This window comes from Rhinocladiella mackenziei (genome assembly GCF_000835555.1).
Source record: "Rhinocladiella mackenziei CBS 650.93 unplaced genomic scaffold supercont1.6, whole genome shotgun sequence".
Classification (NCBI taxonomy): domain Eukaryota; kingdom Fungi; phylum Ascomycota; class Eurotiomycetes; order Chaetothyriales; family Herpotrichiellaceae; genus Rhinocladiella; species Rhinocladiella mackenziei.
In genome coordinates, this window is record NW_013550599.1 from 1,892,255 (window position 1) to 1,914,688 (window position 22,434).

Genomic DNA, 22,434 nt, shown 5'->3' on the forward strand with positions numbered 1-22,434 from the left:
TTTAAAATTTGGAATCGCCTGGTTAGGGCTTGGCGTTGTGTGGCGACGCCAAGACCGTCGTGTTAACCAATCACGTTGGCCAATGGCTTGGCGGTGTCACGTGATCACGTGGCACTCCCCCTTATCGCACCGTCATCGGATCCAATCCGTGGACCATGTGGCCGGGAGGGCACCCCTACTCGATAGAAGTCGATGTCGAGATGGACCACGTATCGGATCCAGTCTGTGGACAACCCAGAGAAGCTCTACCAATCACACTCGAGATGTTTCGTAACCGAGGGTGAACGGACAGCATCGATGTTGAGATGATCCATGGATTGGATCCTGTCAAACGGCTGATGCCTAGTGCCAAGAGCCCCTATTCCCTGGCCTATATAGAGGGGCTTCCCCCTTTCCATAGCTACAATCTGCACACGAGTTTTCACCTTTCTATCCCCCCGGCTTATTGTTCGACAGATCCGATCATCTTGGGAAAAAAGTGGGGCTATCCAAATCGATTCAAATCAAATCAAATCAAATCGATCCTTTTCGAGGCTCGATTTGATTTGATTTATTTATTTGCAAGCCCGTTCAATAGTGTCTTCGACTTCGTCGCCCTCGATCTCGGCTACACAAGTATTGGTTCGGCTCAGGACTCTTGCAGTCTATACCATGAATTGCCTATTTAGGAAGGTATAGAGGCGTTAGGAGGCGTTGGGAGGGATGCGCCTCTTGACATTGCTGGTCGTAGCTAACGAGGCCTTCGAATATTGGTAGAAGCGAGACAGATCTCGATACAATAGATAGTCGATTAATGCTTTTCTATGTAAGACGTCATAATGATACAAGGCTTTAAGGCTCAGCTAGCAATGCAAGTGACACAATTCTATGAAGCCCGAGTGAGCGATGAGAGAATCTTTTCTCCAGTAAAAGACTCCCGCATAATCCGTATCAAATCTCCTCTTCCGATTCTTCTAGGTCTACCCTAGTATCGATCTTGTCCAACTGGTAACTGCCACTTTGCTCACCTTCGTCGCCGAGGTACTTATCGAAAACCGCCATGCAGTCTTTGAACAAGCGCTCTTTCATTGGATCATCATCGTTCGTCTCCTCGAGATTCGTTAGCTCCCCTTCACTAGAGCTCGATGTATCTTCGTCGTAGTTCCGTTTGTATAAGACGCGCCGAAGGTCCCGTGTGCATTTGACAAAGTGTTTGTCTTTGCGATATGGCTGTTCAAAGTGATTAATTATCGACTCCTTGAATTCCACTGCATCCCTGAACCAACGCACTTTAGCGTTTGCAACATCTATGGTCGGCTTTTTTTCTATAATAACTTTTACCAGAGGCTTATCTTGAAAGGCGATTTCATCGTCATAGTTGAGTGATGCGACCCAAAGCGTAACGGCAAAGAATGACTCCATATCATGTCCCAAAGTTCTTCGAGTAACTGGTTTGTCCTCAAGAAGACTCGGCGCCATGAATGCAGGAGTCCCACTTCGAATGCTTCTGCTGGATGCTCTCCCGTCGGCGGTAAAGCATAGATTCCAGTCAATGAGAGTACCGCGCAGTGTCTCGTGGGTAAGGCCGCCAGTAAGTTGAGTCTCCTCCACCGGAACCATGATATTCTCTATTGAAATATCTAAGAATTCATTAGTGCTGTTCATCGTCCAGCACATTCGTAAACTTACCACCATGGAGAAAACCATGCTTAGGACGTTTGTAGGCCTCGTAATAAACGATCATAGCGTCGCGGATTGTTCGCATGAGTTCTTTCGGTTGAGCATTGCGCATCGCCTCTTTCAAGGGTTGACAATACGAGATGATAAGGCGGGCACGTCGTCTGCGCACGTCGGTACATTCATTAAAATTCTTTTTCTGCCCGTTGACTCGGAAATAGAGATCCTTTCCTGTCGTGCCTGGAGATACGCCGGTGGGATCGAATTTTGAAGTGCGCCCAGATACGAAGCTGGATTTGACCACCTTCATGGTTCGATCCATTACTGCCGCGAGTGCGTTCTCACAATTCGAAGGGAACTCGCTGGTCAACACCTCCGTATTGTCGCCTGACGCCTCCACATTGTCACTGCCTTCTGTAGTCGAACGGCACGATTCATGGAGCTGTGGAAGGCCTCGTACGTTTGCCTCGACAAGAATGCGGAGAACCTCTTCTTCCGGCGGCGGCGATTGGTGTTCAGGCTTCTCTTCCCAAGCGTCCTTCATAACCCACTTATCGTTCGGGGAGTCCGCAGGTTGCACTCGCGTGACCCTGAGATGTCTCCCAAAAACGCAGGGACGGTAGCATAGTAAGCTATCGGTTGCTTCAGCCCACTTTATTCCCGCATACTCAATGAATATCGAGCCGTCTTGTCGGTGAGTCGTAACATGGGGGTCTCGTCCACGATGTTCAGGTTCCGCGATGAAATCCGCCAGAAAATCCGCGAGGAATCGAGTGTGTTGAGAATTCTCCACAAAATCTAGCGGCTCAGAGTACCCGGCACAGCCATGATCAACGTAAGTAATCAAGGCGTACGGTTGCAGGAAAAGAATCCCGTAAAGGTAGCGGCGGAAGGGCTGATGATAGAATATGTTCCAGGCACTTCGCAACCACTGCAGGAATTTTTCAGGGGCCTTTTGCACGGAGCTTTGCGTATGCTCGAAAGCAAGTTCCACATGAGCCCAACTAGTACCCGTTTCGAGATGGAGAAAGAAATCTGGTTGCGAAAGCGGCTCCTTACCTCGTTTGGCCCCAGGTAACGTCTTCGAGAAAGAGCTAGATAAGCTGAGGTCATTAAGAACCTACTAACTAGATTAACAGAACGCCTCCAAAAACACTTCGAACAAAAATATAACCTTCTTAGGGAGTGCTTTTTGCAATCGCTGAAAGAACGACGTCTGTTCCCAATTATCGATACCAATTTTCTTAATGTCTTGGATGTTGAGCTGCGGTCGTTCGTCTTTGTGTTTGAAGGGGCCTAGAAAGGTCGAGCGGAATGTGTCATGGGGGATGTTCTTTCTCGTGATTCCACGGGCTTCCGCCAAAATCCGTATTTCTATATCTTCGGCATAAACGATATCATCTTCTTGGATCAAACCAGAATGATTGACCATACGCTTGTGAGTCGGTGTCTGTTTATACTGCGTGGGAGTGTTATCACCTTTTGAAAGGGTTCCAGTTGGCGTGCGATCACGCGTGCGCTTCAGCACTTTTTTGGCCCGGCGAGTAAATGTAGCCCTCAGTCTTTTGGTGCCGCCGCCAAAGGCGTTGTGGACTTCTTTGAGAGTTTTCTCTGCCGCCCGCCGGCGAGGACGCGATGGGGATCTGGCAGGCGAATTCATCGCCACGGTACGAGAGCGAACTTATAGCGCACAAGTGTGAATAGCGTATCAAATCCTCCTTTTGATTGCAGACAAAAAGCCACGTTGAGGAACTGGACAGCAAGTGGACGAGGTTGTACGGGCGGATAATCGTGATGATGCTCTTAAGGTGAGAGTTTCCCCCCTGCGCGTCCTAAGTGAATGCGGTATCGCGCACCCGTAGATGCAGCCTTTAGCGGAAAGCTTGGCGCCTAGAATTAGTATTTGTTAGAAGTTAATGCAGAAGTCCGCAACCACGTTGACATTGGTTGGAGCTTTGGGAACGAAAGCGGAAGCGGTATTGAGATAATAGACTGTGGAATGCGTTATTGTTCTATCTAACAAGAGAGCAAGACTGAAGAAGAGGAAGGGTGCAAGTTGCAATATTGCCAAGCCAATTTCCTCACGTGATGTTGCCAAGCAATGTGTCACGTGATTGACCAACAAGCGCAGCATTGGTTGGAGTTTTGGGAACGAAAGCAGAAGCGGTATGGAAGACGTGTTAGACAACATGGGAGAGAAGATTGATTGATTGTCTGTCTCAGAGCACTGACGAACGAGTGGAAAGGTTGAGGGTGCAAGTTGCCTCGGGTGTATGGACACCTCGAACTCGACCCTCGCCCTACACCCGACTCCGGGGCGACTACACATACTGGAGAAATCAAGCTCGCGCTCATCGACACGGAGAGAAACGGGACGACCAACTCGAAGCTCGAACACAGATAGTCAGGACGTTCTTCCCCGAGGCCGGGCGATGACGCTACAAGAAAACAGCACGGCGGTATATGAACAGCTTCCCGACATCCCCTTCACGACGAATGGGGTCAAACGAGCGATGTTTGCATCGATCCCCAGGAAAGCTCTCGGGCTCGACGGTATGCCAGCCGTGGTATGGTAGAAGCTGTAGCCGACCGTGAAAGACAAGATCATACCACTGCGGAAGCTGGATAAGGAGGACTACGAACAGCCGAGCGCCTAGGGAAAGATGCTAGAATCCGCCCTCGCCGAGCGTATCTCCTATCTCGTCGAAACATGGCACATCCCCCTTCAACCACCACTTTGGAGCGGGGAAACGACGATCGACCACTGAACGGATCTTCGACGCTTAACGCGACCGTAAGACGCTGAGTTTGGTAAGCTTCTACGTGAAGGGAGCGTACAATGGGGTCCATAAGGACGTTCTCCTTCACCGGCTCAGAGAGACGCATTCGGGAAAGTCTGGTGCGATAAATCGATAGCTTCTGCCGTGAGCGTCGAAGTGATAATCACCGCGAACGGGCATGATTCGCCCACCTACGATCTTCGTCACCCGAGGCTGTCCCAGGGGTCCCCCCCGGTTCACCCATCCTCTTCAACGCTAACCTGGTCCAGAACGTCATCAATGTGCACCAAGGATCGATGGCGTTTGTGGATGATTATTCAGCATGGGCCACAGGTGCGACGGCGGACAACAACACGCTCAAGATCCAAAGAGCGATTCGTGACTAAGGCAGAGGCATGGGAAGCCAGCAGCGGAGCGACGTTCGAACCGAAGAAGACGATGTATATTCATTTTACCTGCATGGTAGGAGTAGTACTGGACCAACAACTCCGATTCAATAAGCATACGTCCCGGACCGCGAAGCGAGGGATGCGAGCCCTGCGACCAAGCACCAGTCGCCCGGTGTATGTGGACAGCCCGACCCTCAGCCCAGGTCATGAAGCTGCGGGAACCTATTTAACGCAAAGCAGCGCAGGTGGTCACGGGAACGTTCCATACGGTGGCCTTACCGATGGCACAGGCCAAAGCATGCGCTGAGGATCCGGCGGCAGAGGCAGTGGCTCCGCACGTGGATTAACCTGCACACGTTACCGCGCAAACATCCACTCTGGAAGAGCAAGCGCCGAACCGACGTGAACAATAAGCGATTTGCCTCGTCCCTGCGGCTCTGCGTCCGGAGGTTTTGGAGACATGAAGGGGGCCGAAAAGGGCTGCGTCGAGGGTGCCGAGGCTGCGAGGATCGGCCATGGAGAGAGATGAGGCAGATTTTGAAGGAGCCGGTGGAGAATCGAGGGAGGGCTGAGGTGGCAGGGGAGGATTTAGGCGGCAGCGTGTGACCTACGACGGGTGCATCAACGCGACGGAGGTGAGAAAGAAGATGAGAGGATTGGGATGGGAAGAGGGTTCTCAAATCTGTAATTCAATTTCTGCCACTGGCTGCGACGTCATTTCCATCTTGGCATGCTAGACCAATTCTAATTTAGTCCATAATTTATGCTTGGCATCGAAGCTCCGCATGAACCTCAGCATTCAAATGTCCATGATTGTTTGTGCTCGCAGAAACGTGGCCGCAACGATGACGGACGAACAAAAGGTCTTCATCCCGCCCAAGCGGGTCAATACAGACTATCCAGTGAGTATGGACTGTCTAGAAGATAGAATCAAGCTAACCAGGTGTCTGAAATAGGTTATCGACACAGATCCGTATGTCCTTCCTCTCACCTGAAATCCGAGCTCCGGGGACGCCATCGCTAACGATACATCTTCTTTGTAGCCATTGGAGACGAGCATTCGGATATGCGAGGACCGCAGATTGGGTGTATGGAGCTGGAATGGCAGCTATAGCACCAGCATTCATGCTCACGACGGAACGATACGCCCCTTCATTTTCCGGCAGGGGTGCCTTCGGCCCTGTATTCAGACTCAGTTGTGCTATTGGTTTATTAGCGGGAGCGGCATTGGTGTATCAGAGGAGTTGCAGTGCGTCTCGACGGCCCTAGAAGAATAATACTCAAGCGCGAAGTTTTGGGCTGACACTTGTTGATTGCACCAGTGAGATTCTACGGATGGTCGGAAAATGAACGAGAGGTCAAGATGGACATGAGGGAAATGGTGGATAAAGTTAAAAAGGGGGAGCCCCTATACGGAAAATCGGATCTCACTCCCTACATGCAAGGTGTTGCCGCACGCAACAGCAGATATTCGGCTCTGATGCTAAACATTGTACCGTGGGCCAACTTTGCCAACCACAACCAGGCAAGTCCAATACCTGTGGGAAAGTGTTGTGAAGCTGACATTGGATATCCAGCATGGCGTTGATACAGCCAAATATTACCAACAGGCTGAACGAGAGCTGGAAGCCGAGAGATTATCCAAAGGTGGTCAGCGAGGACGATAAACGTTTGAGTCTCAAGAGGCATTGAAATCATCAAAGAATCCCAAAAGGACCGATGGCGCACTCATCTGCTCTCATGATTGTACATAAGATGGTGGGAAAGAAAGTGGCATATCAGTGCCGGCCAAATTTGAGTTTCGGTTTTCTTTGATCATGTCTCCCTGACTCCGTGGGATGCATTTCCGCGGTCAACGATGCTCATGAGAGTCTAGATGATCGGAATCCTTTGACGTGATTGTTCCATGTCGGCTTCGTACATGGTTTGTTGACCGAGGCGGGATGATATCGCTGATGTGTTCAAGTTGCCCTCGTGCCAACTAACTCATCTTTGTCCATTCGCTGTCTAGGTGCCTAATCCAATGCCACTCTCCTAAGACATTGGGTGAGAAGTGAATCAACTGTTTTTTTGATGCCAAACCGTATCATTCTGTGCGGGCCCTTTGTGCTTTTGTTGATACCGTCTTCTCGTGCTTAAACCTTTCCTCGCTCCTTCCCCTCCTTCCTTCCCTCTCTTACTTACATCAACATATCTTATCCCTCCTCATACTCTTCTCTTGTGGTTGCTTCAGATTTCAGCTAGCTATCGCTTCAAACCCACTCTAAGATGAGGGCAGAATCCAACAAATCGGCGGCCAACAGATGGGCCAACGTCGATGTCAACTACACCTCCTCCATATGGGATGACTGTACGTCGCTTTTTTACTTTTCCATATCCTTCATTTCGAGAAGAGCTGACAATCTCCTAGGTGTAGCCGCCAGTGAAGTCTTCATCATCCCTACCGTGATCACTGGCCAGGGAACCCGCCTCCTCCTCACCATCGCAGAAAATGGCACCCAACACGTCAGAGCCATTGGCAGGGAACTCGAGTATAAGGCCAACATCATCAAACAAAGAGAAACATACACCAAACTCCAATGTATCTGTAACATTTTGCGTATACCAAATGGAGAGTCCTTCATTACCGAGGAACAAATCCTCACCGAGGTTAATCAGGCAAGTCGGTCTGTGGAGGCTCAGGCGGCAATCAATCATCACTGTGTGACCTTCGCAGAGCATATGCTGGCCAGGTTTGCACAGCTGCATAATGTGGCGCAACGTGTACTGGGTGAACAGGAGGAACGAGGTGATCAACTTATGAACACGGAAGAGGGAGTCAAGAAGCTTACGGTTGGCATCAAATGTCTCGACAATATCTGGGCCGACATTACTCGTTCGTGGGAGAGCCTGCACAAAGCGCTGCAAGAACTCGACAGGATAATGCTTGCCTGGAAGCCACTTGCAGGCGCGGGACCCGGAGTGGCAGAGATCGAAAATGATGAGGAGGCGAAAGGTGACGGCGAGCGCGAACGACAGCAAATTCTCATCTTTGATCCTACTGAATCAGGCCTAGAGCGGCGACTACGATTGCTTCAGTTCGAACGTGCAACTGATGTTGGTGATGAACAACTGGATATACCTCTTCTGGGGACATCAGCGTCGAGGGAGGAGAGTGAATTCGCAGAGGCATTCAAGAAACGTTGTGAAATCAGTGGAGCCGCAGTTGGTGATGCAGGTAAGGGAAACGTGCCACTATCACCTCCTGACCATGCTGAGGGAAAAGCCGCACAAGCCAATGGCGCGGGTCCTGGTTTACCAGATCAGCTTCCTGATGAGCAGACCATGGGGACTGGCGCCAAACGCGTCGCGAAGGTTATGGCGAGGACAGCCATTGCGGCGTTGGCAGAGTCAGAGGATGATTGAAGAGATGAAGATGCAAGCTAGCACGGGAGTGCTGGCTCAGGTTCAGGTTGAAGCGGAGGGGTGCTGAGGAGGAGAGCGAGCTGGATATTGCATGCAATGAGCCTACAGAAGACCTTGCCAATGTTCAAGCCGACGAGCACAAGCGCATCCGTAAGCCACAACCACCACTGAGGAGATTCGAGCTCGAAACTGGCATGTCCCTATGGATTATGGATACGATGGGGGGGAAAGCGAGGACGTCTCTGCTTCATGAATAACAGAAGTTCACCGCAAGCAACAATCCTGCTGCATGAGAGAAACATAGAGGAATTCTGGTGACTTTGTTAAATTCACCAGGAGTCTGCATTTTCAAGTACCCTATCTACGAGAGTCAGGCCTATCTCGTCCATATTTTTAAGCACACGCTCTCCTTTCGGGTGAGCTCGAATCTATTCCCTGATTGACATGTCCAAGCACCTCGCTCCCTCGCCTCCAAACTCTTGCATGTATGCCAACCTTCTCTCTTCTTCTGAAACACTACCCTTGTCGTTAAGCTTTCCTGTTCTTTAACTAGGTTTCTGAGCTTGAGGCACGGTACCAGGCAAACATTTTCCGCCGGTGTTGCTCTCAGGGATGATATCAGACGGTGATCACACCGTGATCTGCACATTCAGAACCCGTGGTCGGTGCACTCGAGAATATCCGCTAATCACCCGTATGTGATACATATTCGACTCCGTGGAATATCCCGTGTCGTTCGAGGTGAGATACTGTCAAGATTCCGTATCTAAGCCGGACAATCCATTTTGAATGGTGGTGACTACAGAGCCTTGAAGGTGAAGCGTCGTTTTGATTCAAATTCATCGCATCCTGTGCGATATGTTCGATACGTTGCTGGAGCTGTGCTCTCGCCAAGGCCCCTCTCTTGGAAGCTGACTGGCTGGGGAGTTGATGTTCACGTAGCCACAAGGCGATGTTTTCGTTGGTGCCGCCGCTGATTGCACCAAGTCTCCGCCATCATGCTCCCTAGCACTCAATGCCTAGGGCCCGTTTCCGCGTTCACCGTTTAGCCGGATTGCAACAACGGGCCAGTTCATCGCTACTGTTGGTGTTAAGAGTCCCCCTAATAAATCATCGTTTGTGCGACGTCGTTGAATGTCACGGACTTCTTGCCCTTTATTGCTTTCTGGGCAGTCGCCTTCCATCATCATGACGAAGGTAGCTCCTCGGTATTGGTGTCGCTGGTTGGATGGGATGGGCGCCGAGTCCAGGATGTTTCACGACGTGGATTTTGGCAAGGCCGCCATGATCCAAATGTGGAGATCCAGCCGTAGCTGGGAAAGGGAGAGGACGAGATCCAAGACCTCCATATCCTCCATGTCGCAGTCTTGAGGAAAGATCACGTCTATCATGTTGACTTCCATGGATGCCCAAGAGGTGGATGGAAGGACGTGAATGAGATGAAAAGAAAAGAGTGCTCAAATGGGATGGAGAACAGCAGGACGGAAGCGAGCCAGATGAGTATATGAGTGTCAGCCCAAATGGATGAGGGGTGCTCTGAGAGATCATATGGAACAGATGACACGACACAAACTTCTCTTCAAGCCAAATACTCAACCCGATGGTTGAATGGAGGTTGAACCGTGGTACCGGGATTGTGAGGTCACGGTGCCCATTGTTAATAGTAAGTTCCAAAGTGGATCAAAAGATCTGAATACAATATCTTACCTACCCTGTAGCTCGAACGTACCCCGGAACTTTTTGGGCAGCGACAGTATGGTTCAGCCATTATTTGACAAGCTCTTTGGGAAGAGCCATCCATCCCCCTTCGCGAGTTGAGTGTAATGGGTCCACGATACTGATGGAATAGCATTGAGGTATGGACCCTGAGGCTGAGCAATGTCTTCTCACGTGCGTGAACTGTTCGTCTCGAGGTGATCTTGGAGCAGCTCTAAGTCATTCGCTGAATTGGGCATTCCTCTCAAGATCGTCACATGACCAGAGCACCCCCTGTCATCAAAGTCTCGAAGGAAAGTTTCCCGAATGCCGTTGCGGACAAGTTTCATGTTGTCGATGCTCATTTCTGGATGGAGCTGATGGGATGATCTTCTCTATATCCTCAATATGATTCCGAGGTTAGGACTATTGCTCCTCTCCTCCTCTTTAGTAATTCCCTCTTGGGCAGCGGAAACAAGAGCCTCTGAGTCTTCTCGACCTCGAGGCGTCAGTCCAGAATGTAAGAATACTCTCCATCGGCCTTACTGGCAGCTTCTGGCGCTGACAGAACCCGGGCCTCGAGGTCAGATACTCTTAGATGTACTAGATCGCTAATATGGTCTCATAGATGCAAAATTCTACAAAAGGTCTTCCTCAGACACTTTTACATGCATCTCCAACCCATCGATATCAATCCCCTTCTCCCGCGTCAATGACGATTTCTGCGATTGTCCCGACGGTTCAGATGAACCTGGGACGGCAGCCTGCGCTTACCTTTCTCCTCTCTCCCCTCCACAATATCCCCCCGGGCCAGACACTCCGTCGACAGTCATAAACGGCACGTTGGCTCTGCCGGGGTTTTACTGTAAGAATAAAGGCCATCTGCCTTCCTATATTCGATTCGAGAGCGTCAACGACGGAAAGTGCGACTATGATTTATGTTGTGACGGGTCGGACGAGTGGGACCATGTTGGAGGGATACGTTGTGAGGATAAATGCCAGGAAATGGGGAAAGAGTACCGAAAGAATGAGGAGGCTCGACAAAAGGCCCTGAGGGCCGCTTTGAAGCGGAAAAGCTCTCTGGCAACCGATGCTGCACGATTACGGCGCGAAGTCGAATTGAGAGTCGAATCCCTAGAGACCACATTGCAGGGTCTCGAGGCCAAGGTCAAGGAGGCAGACGACAATGTGAAGGAAGTCGAACGGAGGGAGAAGTTGAAAGTGGTTCGTGGAGAGGCGTCAGGCCAAGGAGGCGGTCAACTTGGTGTCCTTGTGAGTTTGGCCAGATCTAGAGTGGATGAGCTTCGCGGCTATCTCGAGAAAACAAGATCCCAAAGAGACTCGATGCTCGAACGAGTCAAGGAATTGGAGGGGCTTCTGTCTGCACTCAAGGATGAGCACAACCCCAATTTCAATGATGAAGGGGTCAAGCGGGCCGTTCGTGGCTGGGAAGACTATGCTGCCCGAGAAACAGAGGATCACTGGTCCGAAGCTGAGGATCGGGATTTATCCGCCGTGTTGCAAGAAGACTCCGAAACAAACGGGATTAACTGGGAAGAATTTGAAAATGCGCCACCTGAGCCAGAGTCTGATGTTGCGGGCCTTTACCAGCTCAGTGCTTATCTCCCCGAGTCTCTGAAATTGTGGCTGGACGAGAAAGTCGCTTCCGTCCGCCAGATGCTCGTCGAAAACGGAATCCTTGCAGATCTCTCTAGCCAAGGATCTTCCGCTTCAGAGAGCAAGGCCGTGCAAGACGCGAAGAAGGCCCGAAGTGACGCCGAACGAGACGTCCGCAACACGGAGAATGATCTGAAACGACACCGCGAAGACCTCGACAAAGACTACGGACCGGAGAATGGCATATTCCGCGCCCTGAAAGATACCTGCATATCCCGTGACAGTGGAGAATATGAATACGAGCTCTGCTTCATGGCGCAGACAAAACAGAAGCCGAAGAAAGGCGGTGCCCATACCACCATGGGTAACTTTGTTGGCTTTGATACGGAATTCGTCGACGAAGGTGTCACGACCGATGGCAAGGGCCTCGGCACCGGAGATAGATTGGTGATGAAATACGAAAATGGCCAACATTGTTGGAATGGCCCATCGAGGTCGACGAAAGTCATTCTGGCATGTGCGGAGAAGGAAGAGATTTGGAAAGTCAGTGAGAGTGAGAAATGCGTTTATCGTATGGAAGTGGGTACGGCGGCGGTTTGTGAGAGTGCAGGGAAAAACAAAGAAGAGCAGGCTGCCGGTGGGAAGAAGGATGAATTGTAAACTACCTACGTACCCAGGTATCTAGGAAAAGAAATGGGAGCGTACTAGCGAGTGCGAGATCTTGTAGTTTTACAAAGTGGACGCGAGTCTGGATAGAGCTCTCGGAAGTTCGATTCATGAGAAGAAGCCCAAATATAGTTCTGCACACATGTATTTGCCTACGACAAGGCTGAGAACGCGTGACTAGCCTTTGAACTACCTTAGCTATCATGATCCATGGAGGTGAAATGGAACTGCTATCCCATGCTTTTTCCTGCCAATCCCATTTCTTCACGCCAATTGCTGTGGTCAATAGCATAACATCGCGTCCTATGCTATACCTTGCTATACCATCCCATGTTGGTCTCCCAATGCCCATCCTCTATCCATCCACCTGTGCTTTCGTTTCATTCCCTTGGGTGCAGTCATGATGCATAATATCCTTACTTGTGATCGAACAATCACCACCCGTCCACGGCTTTGTTTGCATGGCCCTGTCTTCCCATGTTCATGATCCCTCGTGATCTAATAATCACACACTCATCCACTAAAATGGGAAAACGAACGTGTCCATCACACCAGTGAAATCGACCCCTGATATGTTGAAGCAGCAGCTCCATAAATGTAGCTTTACGTAGCTTCTGATCGCGCACATTCACAGTTCGCCTCAGCATGTCACCAGACCAGGGCTCGGCCTCGGTCCATTCCAATGTTAGATGTAGTTTCAGAATTGATAGCCGCAGCGTCCGCTCCATTCTGAGGCGATTTATGATCCCTCTCTCTACACCCCTCGTAACATATCCTTACCCTCCGTTGGTATCGTTGTTCCAAAAGCTGACTCTTCATAGCCATATTTCGAGAAAATTGGAAAAGTTTTGGCAGATGAACCGTAGTCGTGGTATATAAGATTCTAGTGACAACTTTCTGTCGTGTCAGATAAGTGGTCGGCCAGCGTAAACGGGTGTTATCGATTGGAGTCCATCAATCATATATCCCATGAAATCTAGCTTGCATCGGCGGAGATTTCAATATCTGGACTACAAGTCCGCGGTATCGCTTTTCCCAATTTCCATGAAGAGGCTGCGGTCGCAGTGACGTGGATGTTCCAGGAGAGTTCCCCGGTTTTCGTGAGAAGGTGTGAAACCATCATCCAGGAGGGAACAAGCGCCCCGCTTGATCGGCCGGAGTTTATTTGAACGATGAAAGAACTGGGAGTGTACGGGTATGCATATTCTATCAATAGTAATCTACAATTGCAGGAGAAGCGATCGACCGGCTTTCCATATTTCTATGGTTCCAACCTCCTGGAAATCCGGTAGTGCTCTCATCTGGACAAGATCCCAGTACAATCATCCCAAACAGGAGCTAGAATGATATACTTGGCCGACCTTGATCCAGCTCACCTATCTATCTTTTTATCGTCGTCGCCGTCGTCGTTTCCTTGAAACGTACCGATCACCACTAGTGTGCGTGGTTCACCATCCGGACTAATTTCAATAGTGTACAGCCTAAGGACTGCTTGAAAGGACGCGGTAGCACAATAGCAATACCAATATGTGCACGGCAAATTGCGATTTTCTTATAAAACCTTTGCTGCCAAAGGCCAGCACAGTGTGATTGCACCTCAATGGTCCCGTGAAGAGATACCGATGATATTGAGAGCGTCGATATTGAGAAACATTCAAGGCTTCGAAACACTACTGAACTTGCCATTTTCATTTACTCATTCTCAGACTCGGCATAACTCAGCCACGCAAGTGAAATTGAGACAATATGTCTTCCTCTATCCTCGTGGCCGTCTTGGCTTCTGCTGGGCTTTTCGCCTGGGAACTTTCAACAGCGACTAACTAAGCTTTCATGATGGCAAGTCCTGTAGGACAAGGTATTTCGCTCAAGTGCCAAGGCGCTAAATACGCCTTACCTAATTCGGCATATCTGACTGTATTTCGCCCAGGATCCACTAAAGCTTTTAATATGACCAATAAGATGCCTCCATTTGTCCTTGCCCCATATCTTGTCACGTGATTGCCCTGTAGTCCGGAAAATCTATAATCCGAAAACTACCAAATCCTTTGCTCTGATTGGCTGACCCATCGGATCCAATCCACAGCCCACCCAGGTAGAGTGCCATCAAATGGTGTCGATTTGAGTGCTCTCGAGGGCATCAAGGCGTTGTTTGTGAGCAAGAAGAGGTGAAACCGACAGACATGATTTTGTTTACAAGTAGTCCTTATTTGATTAGTTTGTCGAGGCGAGGTCAAAGCGTGCTCTCATTGGTCCGAATATGGCTCCGGCGGATCCTGAGCGAAATACAGGGGGGTATATGCCTAATTAGGTTAGTTTCAATTATAGTCTTGGCACCTAAGCGAAATACCTGTTACCACCACCACTCGGGCACTCATGGATGCCTTTTTAGGAAGCGTGCTCAACTATATAGTCACGCTCGTTACCTAGATAACTCTTCGTAGTCAACCCCGTCCTTTGCATACCCCTACCAGGAGATACATCGACGCTCTGTATCCGACGCTCCTAGTCTTGTACCCGTCAACCCCCCTGTGATTTTACGAAGGACTTGTTCTATTTCGAAGGGGTCTGGGGGACCGTCAGACTATATACTTTCGAAGCGTGTACGAAGCGTACAACGCTTCCGAAGATCTTTACAAGCCTTAGCGTCGCCATATATCACATGGCCAACAGGACTTATTCATACACGCTGTGCGGGCAAACCCCATAGGGGACTAGCTACTTGCTACTTTGTTTCCACTGGTGTCTGCAAAACTGGGCCTCGCACGGATTTGTCACTTAGTGCACGAGGAAATCGCGCCTTTTTCTAAGTGTTGGTTGACAGAAAAAGTGCTAACGTTTCATGTGTGGCGTCTTTCAAGCGAGATTCTACTATAAACTTTTCTATATCAATAACTTCATAGTTGTACACGTCTTATTCCCTAAGTTCCGTCTCTATGCTCCATTGAACTTCCTTCATGATCATCATCCGTCGGCTTTCGTCACTACCAGTACTTGTAGTCTCCCCATTTACTCCCCTGTTGCCATTCCAATGCATCATTGTTAACGCACTTGGTCCACTATTTAGGTCATCGACGGTGGTGGTTTGCCCGCGGGTTAAATCCCTATCCTGCTCCGTGTCTGTCGTTGCCAGTGCGGCGCTTTTGTTCCTATACCTCAGCTTCGACGTCTGATAACCCACGGAGCTCTCCCCGTGGACGCGGCTGCGACTACCACTGCCGTATCCGTATGCGCTGTTATCAGCGTTTATACCGCCAAATCCGGTACTCAGACTCTTTAGAAAGTTGTGCAACGTAGGAATGGTGGCCGATATCAGCGAGTATGTCATCTCACTCTGCGTCCACGCAATGAACGGGACTTCGCGGATGAATGGATTTGTAGAATAGCCGGCTTGATCAAAAGTGTGCAGCCGAAATGCAATGAAGATAGTAAGACATTGGGGTTGTCAGCAATGGCCCAAAAGGTCAAGGATGGTGGACACTTACAGGAGACGGATGCTGAAAATTGACACTACTGTTACTTTGCTTGACATTGGCGTCTGCAAATTGGATACCATGAAGACAACTAGGGACACAATTGCGACCTCTGATACAATGTCAAAGGTGCCGATGATTTGCCATCGCCGAAGCTGGAACTCGTGTCAGTAAATCTAAGCCTCCGAATATCATTGTCTGGGGCCGAGCTTACCATTCCCGGGGACTTTTCATTGACAGACAACCACGGATGCTGCAAATTGCATTGAGGCGCAGTTGCCAGGAGCGAGCCAAGCAACAGTGAGTCCCATCGATATGCTGAAGACGAGTCTGTGCTGCTTCATCCGCGAGATTTGGCGAAGGAAGCACATAACTGAAATCTTGGATAGACCAATGGCTGTGATGAAGAATAGATTGCTCGTGTAGTACATTTTTTGAACCTCGTCCTGTGCTTTAGCGGGTACCAGATGGAGTACCTTCCCAAGTCCCTTCGAGCATGCACCGAGAATGATGGATGACTGAATTATGGCTGCCACAGTGGCGGCGTAGAGTACATAGTCATCAACCCCAAAACCATGGCTAATGGTGGATCGGACCAGGACTCTGATTCCGGCAAAGAACAAAAAACAAGGCCGAGTGCTGTCGCAACTAATATCCATGCCGCGTGGTCGTCGGGTGTCACCACCGCAAAGGGAGGAGACTGCCCTTCAGGTACGGTAGGGACTGGCTTGCGAGCTCATGGTGAGGACTCTGCTCACAGCCCAGGCATGAGGATTTTGTAGGTCGGTTCTCTAAGAGTGAGGAAAAGAGGGCTTTTTGCGGGCGGCTTGCTAGAGAAGATTAACTGGGCTCGTCAAACGCAACGATCGACGTGCTTTTAGAATTGTCCACAAGACGATCGGAGGGCTATGGACGCTTTCAGTGGGGTAGCGTCCCCACAATTCTGATGCTCCTTTTGCTAGCCTCCTGGTTTCGCAGCCTGTGAACGGGAAGTACTGCATCAGCAAAGCTCGTCCTTGAGGAGGGCCCCTACACCGGTTCCCTGAGACTAGCTAAGACGGGAAAAAAAGAGCCGTGCATAATAGTACAATTCAACTTTGCAAATTCGTAAGCGAGTTAAATCCATAGGGTATCAGAACTGGGTAGCTACAAGGGGCTTAAAAAAAAAAAAAAAAAATAAGTGCTGCTTTCGATCGTGCCTAGCGCAGGCACGGAGAATGGTGTTGTGTTCGCCCGTAATACTTACTAGTACAGCACCGGCAACAATCGTTCAAATCATATATTCCGCACTCTGAGTTGACTGCCTGCTTACTCCGTGATAAATTCTCGCCAAATTTAGTATTACCACACTACACATGGCGTCTTAGTTGAACACAAATCTGAGCTCCGAAGATATGTACAGTAGCATTGAAAAATTTATACGCGAAAGTAGCAACGCAGAGAACGAAAAACGCTAATGGCGGACTTTCGCCGGACTGGAGACAAAAGTCGCAGTACTGTCATACCCGAATCCCCACGACGGAATCAACCCGGCCAACTTTCCCACAGAAATACGCTGAGTGCTTTTGCAGGGATAAGTGGTGTCAAACTTGTTGGGCGATGAGGAAACTGACCACATCGCAAGCTAGAACATTTTCCTTCTTCACGTTTTCTTCCATCCCTTGTCTCTTTCTTTCGAGCCGCCCTCATCACCATGGCTTCACTTCACCTCAACGACAATAAACAAATATTAGATGTCGAGCTCACAGACACTCCAGGATCATCATCACCAAAAATCTTCGACGACGGCGTCAGTCGTGTTCCGGAGAAGTACAGAGGAACGTCTGCGGACAAACGGGACATGACGATTATGGGCAAGAAGCAGGTGCTGAGAGTAAGAAATCCCTCCTTGAAGCTTGCAGCGTTCCACGTGCTGATTGTCTCCAGCGAAACTTCAGTTTCATTACAATGCTCGGCTTCGCATCTACATGTGTAGCTAGCTGGGAAGGTATACTTACGTAAGATACAACCTGTGTTTTCCACGTTATTTCCTATGATCTGACAAATGGCAGATACCTTGGATTCGTTCTGACTGACGGTGGCACTCCGCTTCTGTTCTGGGGCTTTATTGCATGTGCCGCTGGACAAACCCTGGTGTATGCTAGTATAGCAGAAATGGCTTCTATGTAAGCACACACGACAACCACGTGGCACATGCATGAGCCGCTGATCAAACATCCAACAGGTCACCCACGGCCGGTGGCCAATACCACTGGGTGTCAGAGTTTGCCCCTCCACGAATGCAGAAGATACTCAGCTACTTTTCCGGTAAGTATTCACATATTTCCAATTGTGCTCGGCACTCACTCACTCTAGGCTGGCTCACTGCCATTGGCTGGCAGGTGTATCTTGCCAGCGTGTGCTTCTTGGTTGGCACAATCATTCAGGGACTGATCGTACTGAATGACCCAACCTATGTCTACGAAAGGTGGCACGGGACCTTATTGTCCATCTCTATCGTTGTCTTCTGCATTATTTTCAACACAGCCCTTGCGTCGCGACTACCCATTATAGGTAAGTTCAAGAGCCTCTCGTTCTGCTTGATATTGAGCTAAACCTTCTCAGAGGGCATGGTCCTAATCCTCCACATTTTGGGCTTCTTCGCTATCATTATCCCACTCTGGATCATGGCTCCACGCGGAAATGGACACGTGGTTCTGCTGGAATTTACGAACTACGGCGGTTGGTCGAGCACAGGTCTATCGGCAATGATCGGCTTACTTGCTCCCATGGCCGTCCTCGTCGGCTACGACTGTTCCGTCCACATGTGCAAGTCTCCCTTGCCCACCTCAACAAAACCACCTAGTTAACCTTTTCTCCAGCGGAAGAAATCAAAGATGCCTCCGTCACCCTCCCCCGCGCCATCATGGGCTCCGTCGTCGTCAACATCACTCTCGTGTTCGTCGTGATTGTCACCGTTTGTTTCACGCTCGGTGATGCCGCCAGCGTTCTCGCATCTCCCACCGGCTATCCCTTTATCCAAGTCTTCTACAATGCAACCCAATCATACGCCGGCACCAATGTTATGACCGCCATCATCATCATCATGCTCTCTGCATGCGCCGTATCCGAAGTGGCCGCTGCCTCCCGCCAGATCTGGTCTTTTGCTCGCGACTCCGGTCTGCCCGGCCACAGCTGGCTCTCCAGGGTTTCTCCCGGCTGGAACATCCCCCTCCCTGCCGTCACCGTTTCCCTCACCGTCTCCGCACTTCTCTCCCTCATCAACATCGGCTCCACCGTCGCTCTCAACGCCATCACCTCGCTTGGCGCCATCGCCGTTCTAACCTCCTATTTCCTCACCATCAGCTGCATCGTCTACCGCCGTCTCCACGGACCGGCCCTTCCTACACGTCGCTGGTCGCTCGGAAGGTGGGGCCTTGCCATCAATTGCGCAGCGTTAGTGTTCCTCATACCATTGATCTTCTTCCTCACCTGGCCGCTTGTGACGCCTGTCACAGCGACGACGATGAACTGGTCGAGTGTCATGCTGTGCAGTACTTTGATTATTGCGGTGATATACTATGTGGTCAAGGGGAGGAAAGAGTATGTTCCGCCCGTGATGCATGTCAAGCGTGAAGAATGAAGCAGAGCAGGGGCAGCTTTTTGTGTCCAGGAATAGCAGATTCTGGCCCACCCCAAAGTCTTCTGTGCCCCATTCCACAGAGTGGGTCGGGCAAATTTCGCCACTGGGCTGTGAGGGTTCTGGATCACGATATAAAGGGTATGTTAAAGCTGAGTATAAGACATAGCCCAAGGAAAGTCAATACACGCAGAAGGTACAAATAACTGTGCTTAGATTACAATGCTCTTAAAACTTTCTATATTTCACTAATCACGTTCATATTATCCGTACTTAAAATCGAGATTCCATTAACTACAAGTCTTAAGCTGAAATCCATAACTATACTTGCCTCGTGCAACTACCGTGTCATGCAATAAATGACAGCAACTGGACAGCCACCACTCAGCCACCAGCCACAATAATGTGGCTCAGGGCTCTTGCCCCCCTAGTGTTATCAAGGAGATAGGATGCTCAGAATTCAGAACTTAACAGATAAGAGCATGGACGCTCAGAAACTTGTAGCAGAGAGAAAACCTCCGGGGGGGGTGTATCACAGATTTAACTAGAGCTCTGATAATGATTTAAAAACTGCGCATTTGGCTTCAATGCAGGAAAGGGCTGCTACCATATTTACTCTATTGTACCAAGTTACCTCGGCTGAAATCTCAAAGCGGCTTGTCTCTGGAGGGCGGCTAACTACGGCGACCTGCCGTACCACAGCGACCTAACTAGACACCGAATTGAGCCTAGTGGTGCGAGCGTTATCCGCATAATGGACTCCGCCAGCAACAGGAATCTGACGTCAGGAGACAGAGAAAAGCGTTGACAAGACTCTCAAGAAGCGCACGAAGGTGTTGAGAGCGCTGGTCAAACAGGACTCTATACATAACTAACAGGTGGAGGTCCCCGCACAAACCCCAGCCTCTTTGATCACTAGCCCGAGAGCTCAACGCCTGGAGAAACCTTGGGGTCTCTTCCTTTTAATTGGCCCAATGTCGGACCGATAGAATGGCCAAAACTTGGTGATCCGCGACTGCCCTCAATGCTCCTCAGCCTAAGCATCCTGTGCCTGAGGTTCTTCGGGTCTCCTTGGTTGCTCATGCTCCTCATCGTAACTAGGCTCATGCTACAAGATGTGTAAATTCCCGGCAAGTCTTTCTCAGTCTTTCTAGACACAAATTAACAGTGGTAAAAATTTTACTTCAGCCATGGCCATAACCAAGAACGAAGAAATCCAAGGTATCACCAACGTCGAGCAGATCTCCCAAGTGCTCCAAACCGTGGACGAGAAGTCCGCACTGGACCTGAAAGAGACCTTGAAAAAGTCTAAGCAAGGAGGCTATGAGCCAGACAACCCGGAGGAGCGGCGTCGCTCTCGGGCCCTGAACCGGAAGCTCGATATTTTCGTCTTGCCCTTCTGTGTCCTGGTCTATCTTTTGAATGGGTTGGATCGCAGCAACCTTGGAAATGCACAAACTGATGGTGAGTTTTGTCTGAGTCGGGATTGTGTCACTGAATACGCCCGACGCGAAGGTTTCTGAGCAGAAGTAACGTGGGATCATAGGGCTTACGGACGACCTGGGTATGCCCGAAACTGCCGTCAACACGGCGGCCTCTCTCTTCTTTGCCACATTTGTCCCACTGCAACCAATCTCAGCCGCGATCGGAAAGAGGCTCGGCCAATCTTACTGGCTAGGAGCCATTGCCTTAGGTTGGGGCATAGTAACATTGTGCCACGCCTTCATCAAGACAGAAGGACAGCTAATCGCTATTCGACTGTTGATTGGCGTTTTCGAGTCTGGCTTCTACCCGACTTGCGTCTCGTATCTAAGCACCTTTTATCCCCGATTTGATCTGGCATTCCGCATTGGTCTGTTCTACGGCTCTTACACCATTGCCGGTGCTTTCGGTGGTTTGATTGCCTACGGGTGTTTCCATATCCAGGGCAGCTTGCACGGCTGGCAGTATCTCTTCATTATTGAAGGCTGCATCACGATTGCCGTAGCCTGTGTAACGCCATTCTGGCTGCCGCCGAGTCCACAGAGGGCCTGGTTTCTGAAGGAGACTGAGAGGCAATTTGCCGAGCGCCGGATGGTGATTGATGCCGCGTCAAATCTTGATTCGACCAAGAAGCTTACGAAACGAGACATCTGGGAGGGAATCAAGGACTGGAAACTATGGGGCGTCCTTCCTTTCAACATCTTGGCCAGCATTGCTCCTCAAGGATTCACCATCTTCTTTCCCATCGTTGTCAAGGTGAGCTTTGCGGATTGATCTCCAACCCCTGAAAATTACTGATACCCGTGTCAGGGTCTAGGTTATTCCGGGGCGACTGCGAACCTCATGACCGTACCCCCATATGTGATCGGCACGATATTCCTCCTCTGTTTTGCATACTCATCCGACCATTTCCGGGAGCGTACTGCTCATATCCTGGTTGGTCTGACCATCGTAATTATTGGTCTTATCTGCACTATTACCATCCCACTTTCCAACATCGGAGGACGTTATGGTGGCCTCGTAGTTCTGCTCGCGGGAACGTTCATCGCGGCTCCGATCACAGTGGCTTGGCTCGCAGGTAATACGCCTGAGCCCGGAAAAAGGACCTTCATCCTCGGTATTAATGGCTGGGGGAATTTGGGCGGAATCATTGGCAGCGAGCTATTTCTCGCCGAATACGGTCCAGATTATCACTATCCACTCCGAGTCACGGTGGGTTTGATCGCGGTGGCGTGGGTTGGGTACTTCTGCTACCATTATGAGCTGAGGTTTGCCAATCGATGGAAGGCCCAAAAACTAGCTACTATGAGTCCTGAGGAGGTAGAGGCAGAGAACCGGGACGACAAGCGGTATGCGGACAAGAAATGGACTTTCGTTTACGGGCTGTGACGTTCTTGGACTGCTCATTATTGACGGAATGGACCCAACTCTTGTTACTGGAAAACGGGATCAAGACTCCATAATGGAATGAGTTGGTCCATTCTGTCAGACGGGGTGCAACTTGAGACGTATTGAATGCTCTGAGCTCCTCAAATGAGTGAGATGGAGCCCATCTACGCGGTGTATGCTGGCGCTGTTGCCGGTCAGTGGTGTTGCAAGCTAGGAAGTGAATGTGGCAGAATGAGTTTGTCTGTCATGAACGATAGATCACCATT

The 22,434-nt window shown here is 50.0% G+C and overlaps 6 protein-coding genes across 6 annotated transcripts; 5 read left to right on the forward strand and 1 right to left on the reverse strand.

Moving 5' to 3' along the window:
- Positions 1-930: 930 nt before the first annotated feature.
- Positions 931-3,316, reverse strand: Z518_08476 (uncharacterized protein; the record flags this gene model as incomplete). The annotated part of the gene is made up of 3 exons (XM_013414217.1): positions 931-1,619; positions 1,669-2,776; positions 2,831-3,316. 3 exons carry the CDS (start codon positions 3,314-3,316, stop codon positions 931-933), a joined length of 2,283 nt encoding a protein of 760 aa, XP_013269671.1.
- A 2,354-nt stretch (positions 3,317-5,670) lies between these two features.
- On the forward strand, positions 5,671-6,492 carry Z518_08477 (uncharacterized protein; the record flags this gene model as incomplete). Its single annotated transcript, XM_013414218.1, has 5 exons — positions 5,671-5,727; positions 5,782-5,798; positions 5,869-6,074; positions 6,148-6,365; positions 6,403-6,492. 5 exons carry the CDS (start codon positions 5,671-5,673, stop codon positions 6,490-6,492), a joined length of 588 nt encoding a protein of 195 aa, XP_013269672.1.
- Positions 6,493-7,093: 601 nt separating this feature from the next.
- Z518_08478 (uncharacterized protein) lies at positions 7,094-8,230 on the forward strand (the record flags this gene model as incomplete). The annotated part of the gene is made up of 2 exons (XM_013414219.1): positions 7,094-7,175; positions 7,236-8,230. 2 exons carry the CDS (start codon positions 7,094-7,096, stop codon positions 8,228-8,230), a joined length of 1,077 nt encoding a protein of 358 aa, XP_013269673.1.
- Positions 8,231-10,333: 2,103 nt separating this feature from the next.
- Positions 10,334-12,202, forward strand: Z518_08479 (uncharacterized protein; the record flags this gene model as incomplete). Its single annotated transcript, XM_013414220.1, has 2 exons — positions 10,334-10,445; positions 10,554-12,202. The coding sequence occupies 2 exons, from the start codon at positions 10,334-10,336 to the stop codon at positions 12,200-12,202; spliced, it is 1,761 nt and encodes a 586-aa protein (XP_013269674.1).
- A 5,169-nt stretch (positions 12,203-17,371) lies between these two features.
- On the forward strand, positions 17,372-19,300 carry Z518_08480 (uncharacterized protein; the record flags this gene model as incomplete). Its single annotated transcript, XM_013414221.1, has 7 exons — positions 17,372-17,551; positions 17,605-17,675; positions 17,730-17,843; positions 17,903-17,985; positions 18,034-18,231; positions 18,283-18,471; positions 18,540-19,300. 7 exons carry the CDS (start codon positions 17,372-17,374, stop codon positions 19,298-19,300), a joined length of 1,596 nt encoding a protein of 531 aa, XP_013269675.1.
- Positions 19,301-20,487: 1,187 nt separating this feature from the next.
- On the forward strand, positions 20,488-22,168 carry Z518_08481 (uncharacterized protein; the record flags this gene model as incomplete). Its single annotated transcript, XM_013414222.1, has 3 exons — positions 20,488-20,761; positions 20,844-21,535; positions 21,590-22,168. 3 exons carry the CDS (start codon positions 20,488-20,490, stop codon positions 22,166-22,168), a joined length of 1,545 nt encoding a protein of 514 aa, XP_013269676.1.
- Positions 22,169-22,434: the final 266 nt, after the last annotated feature.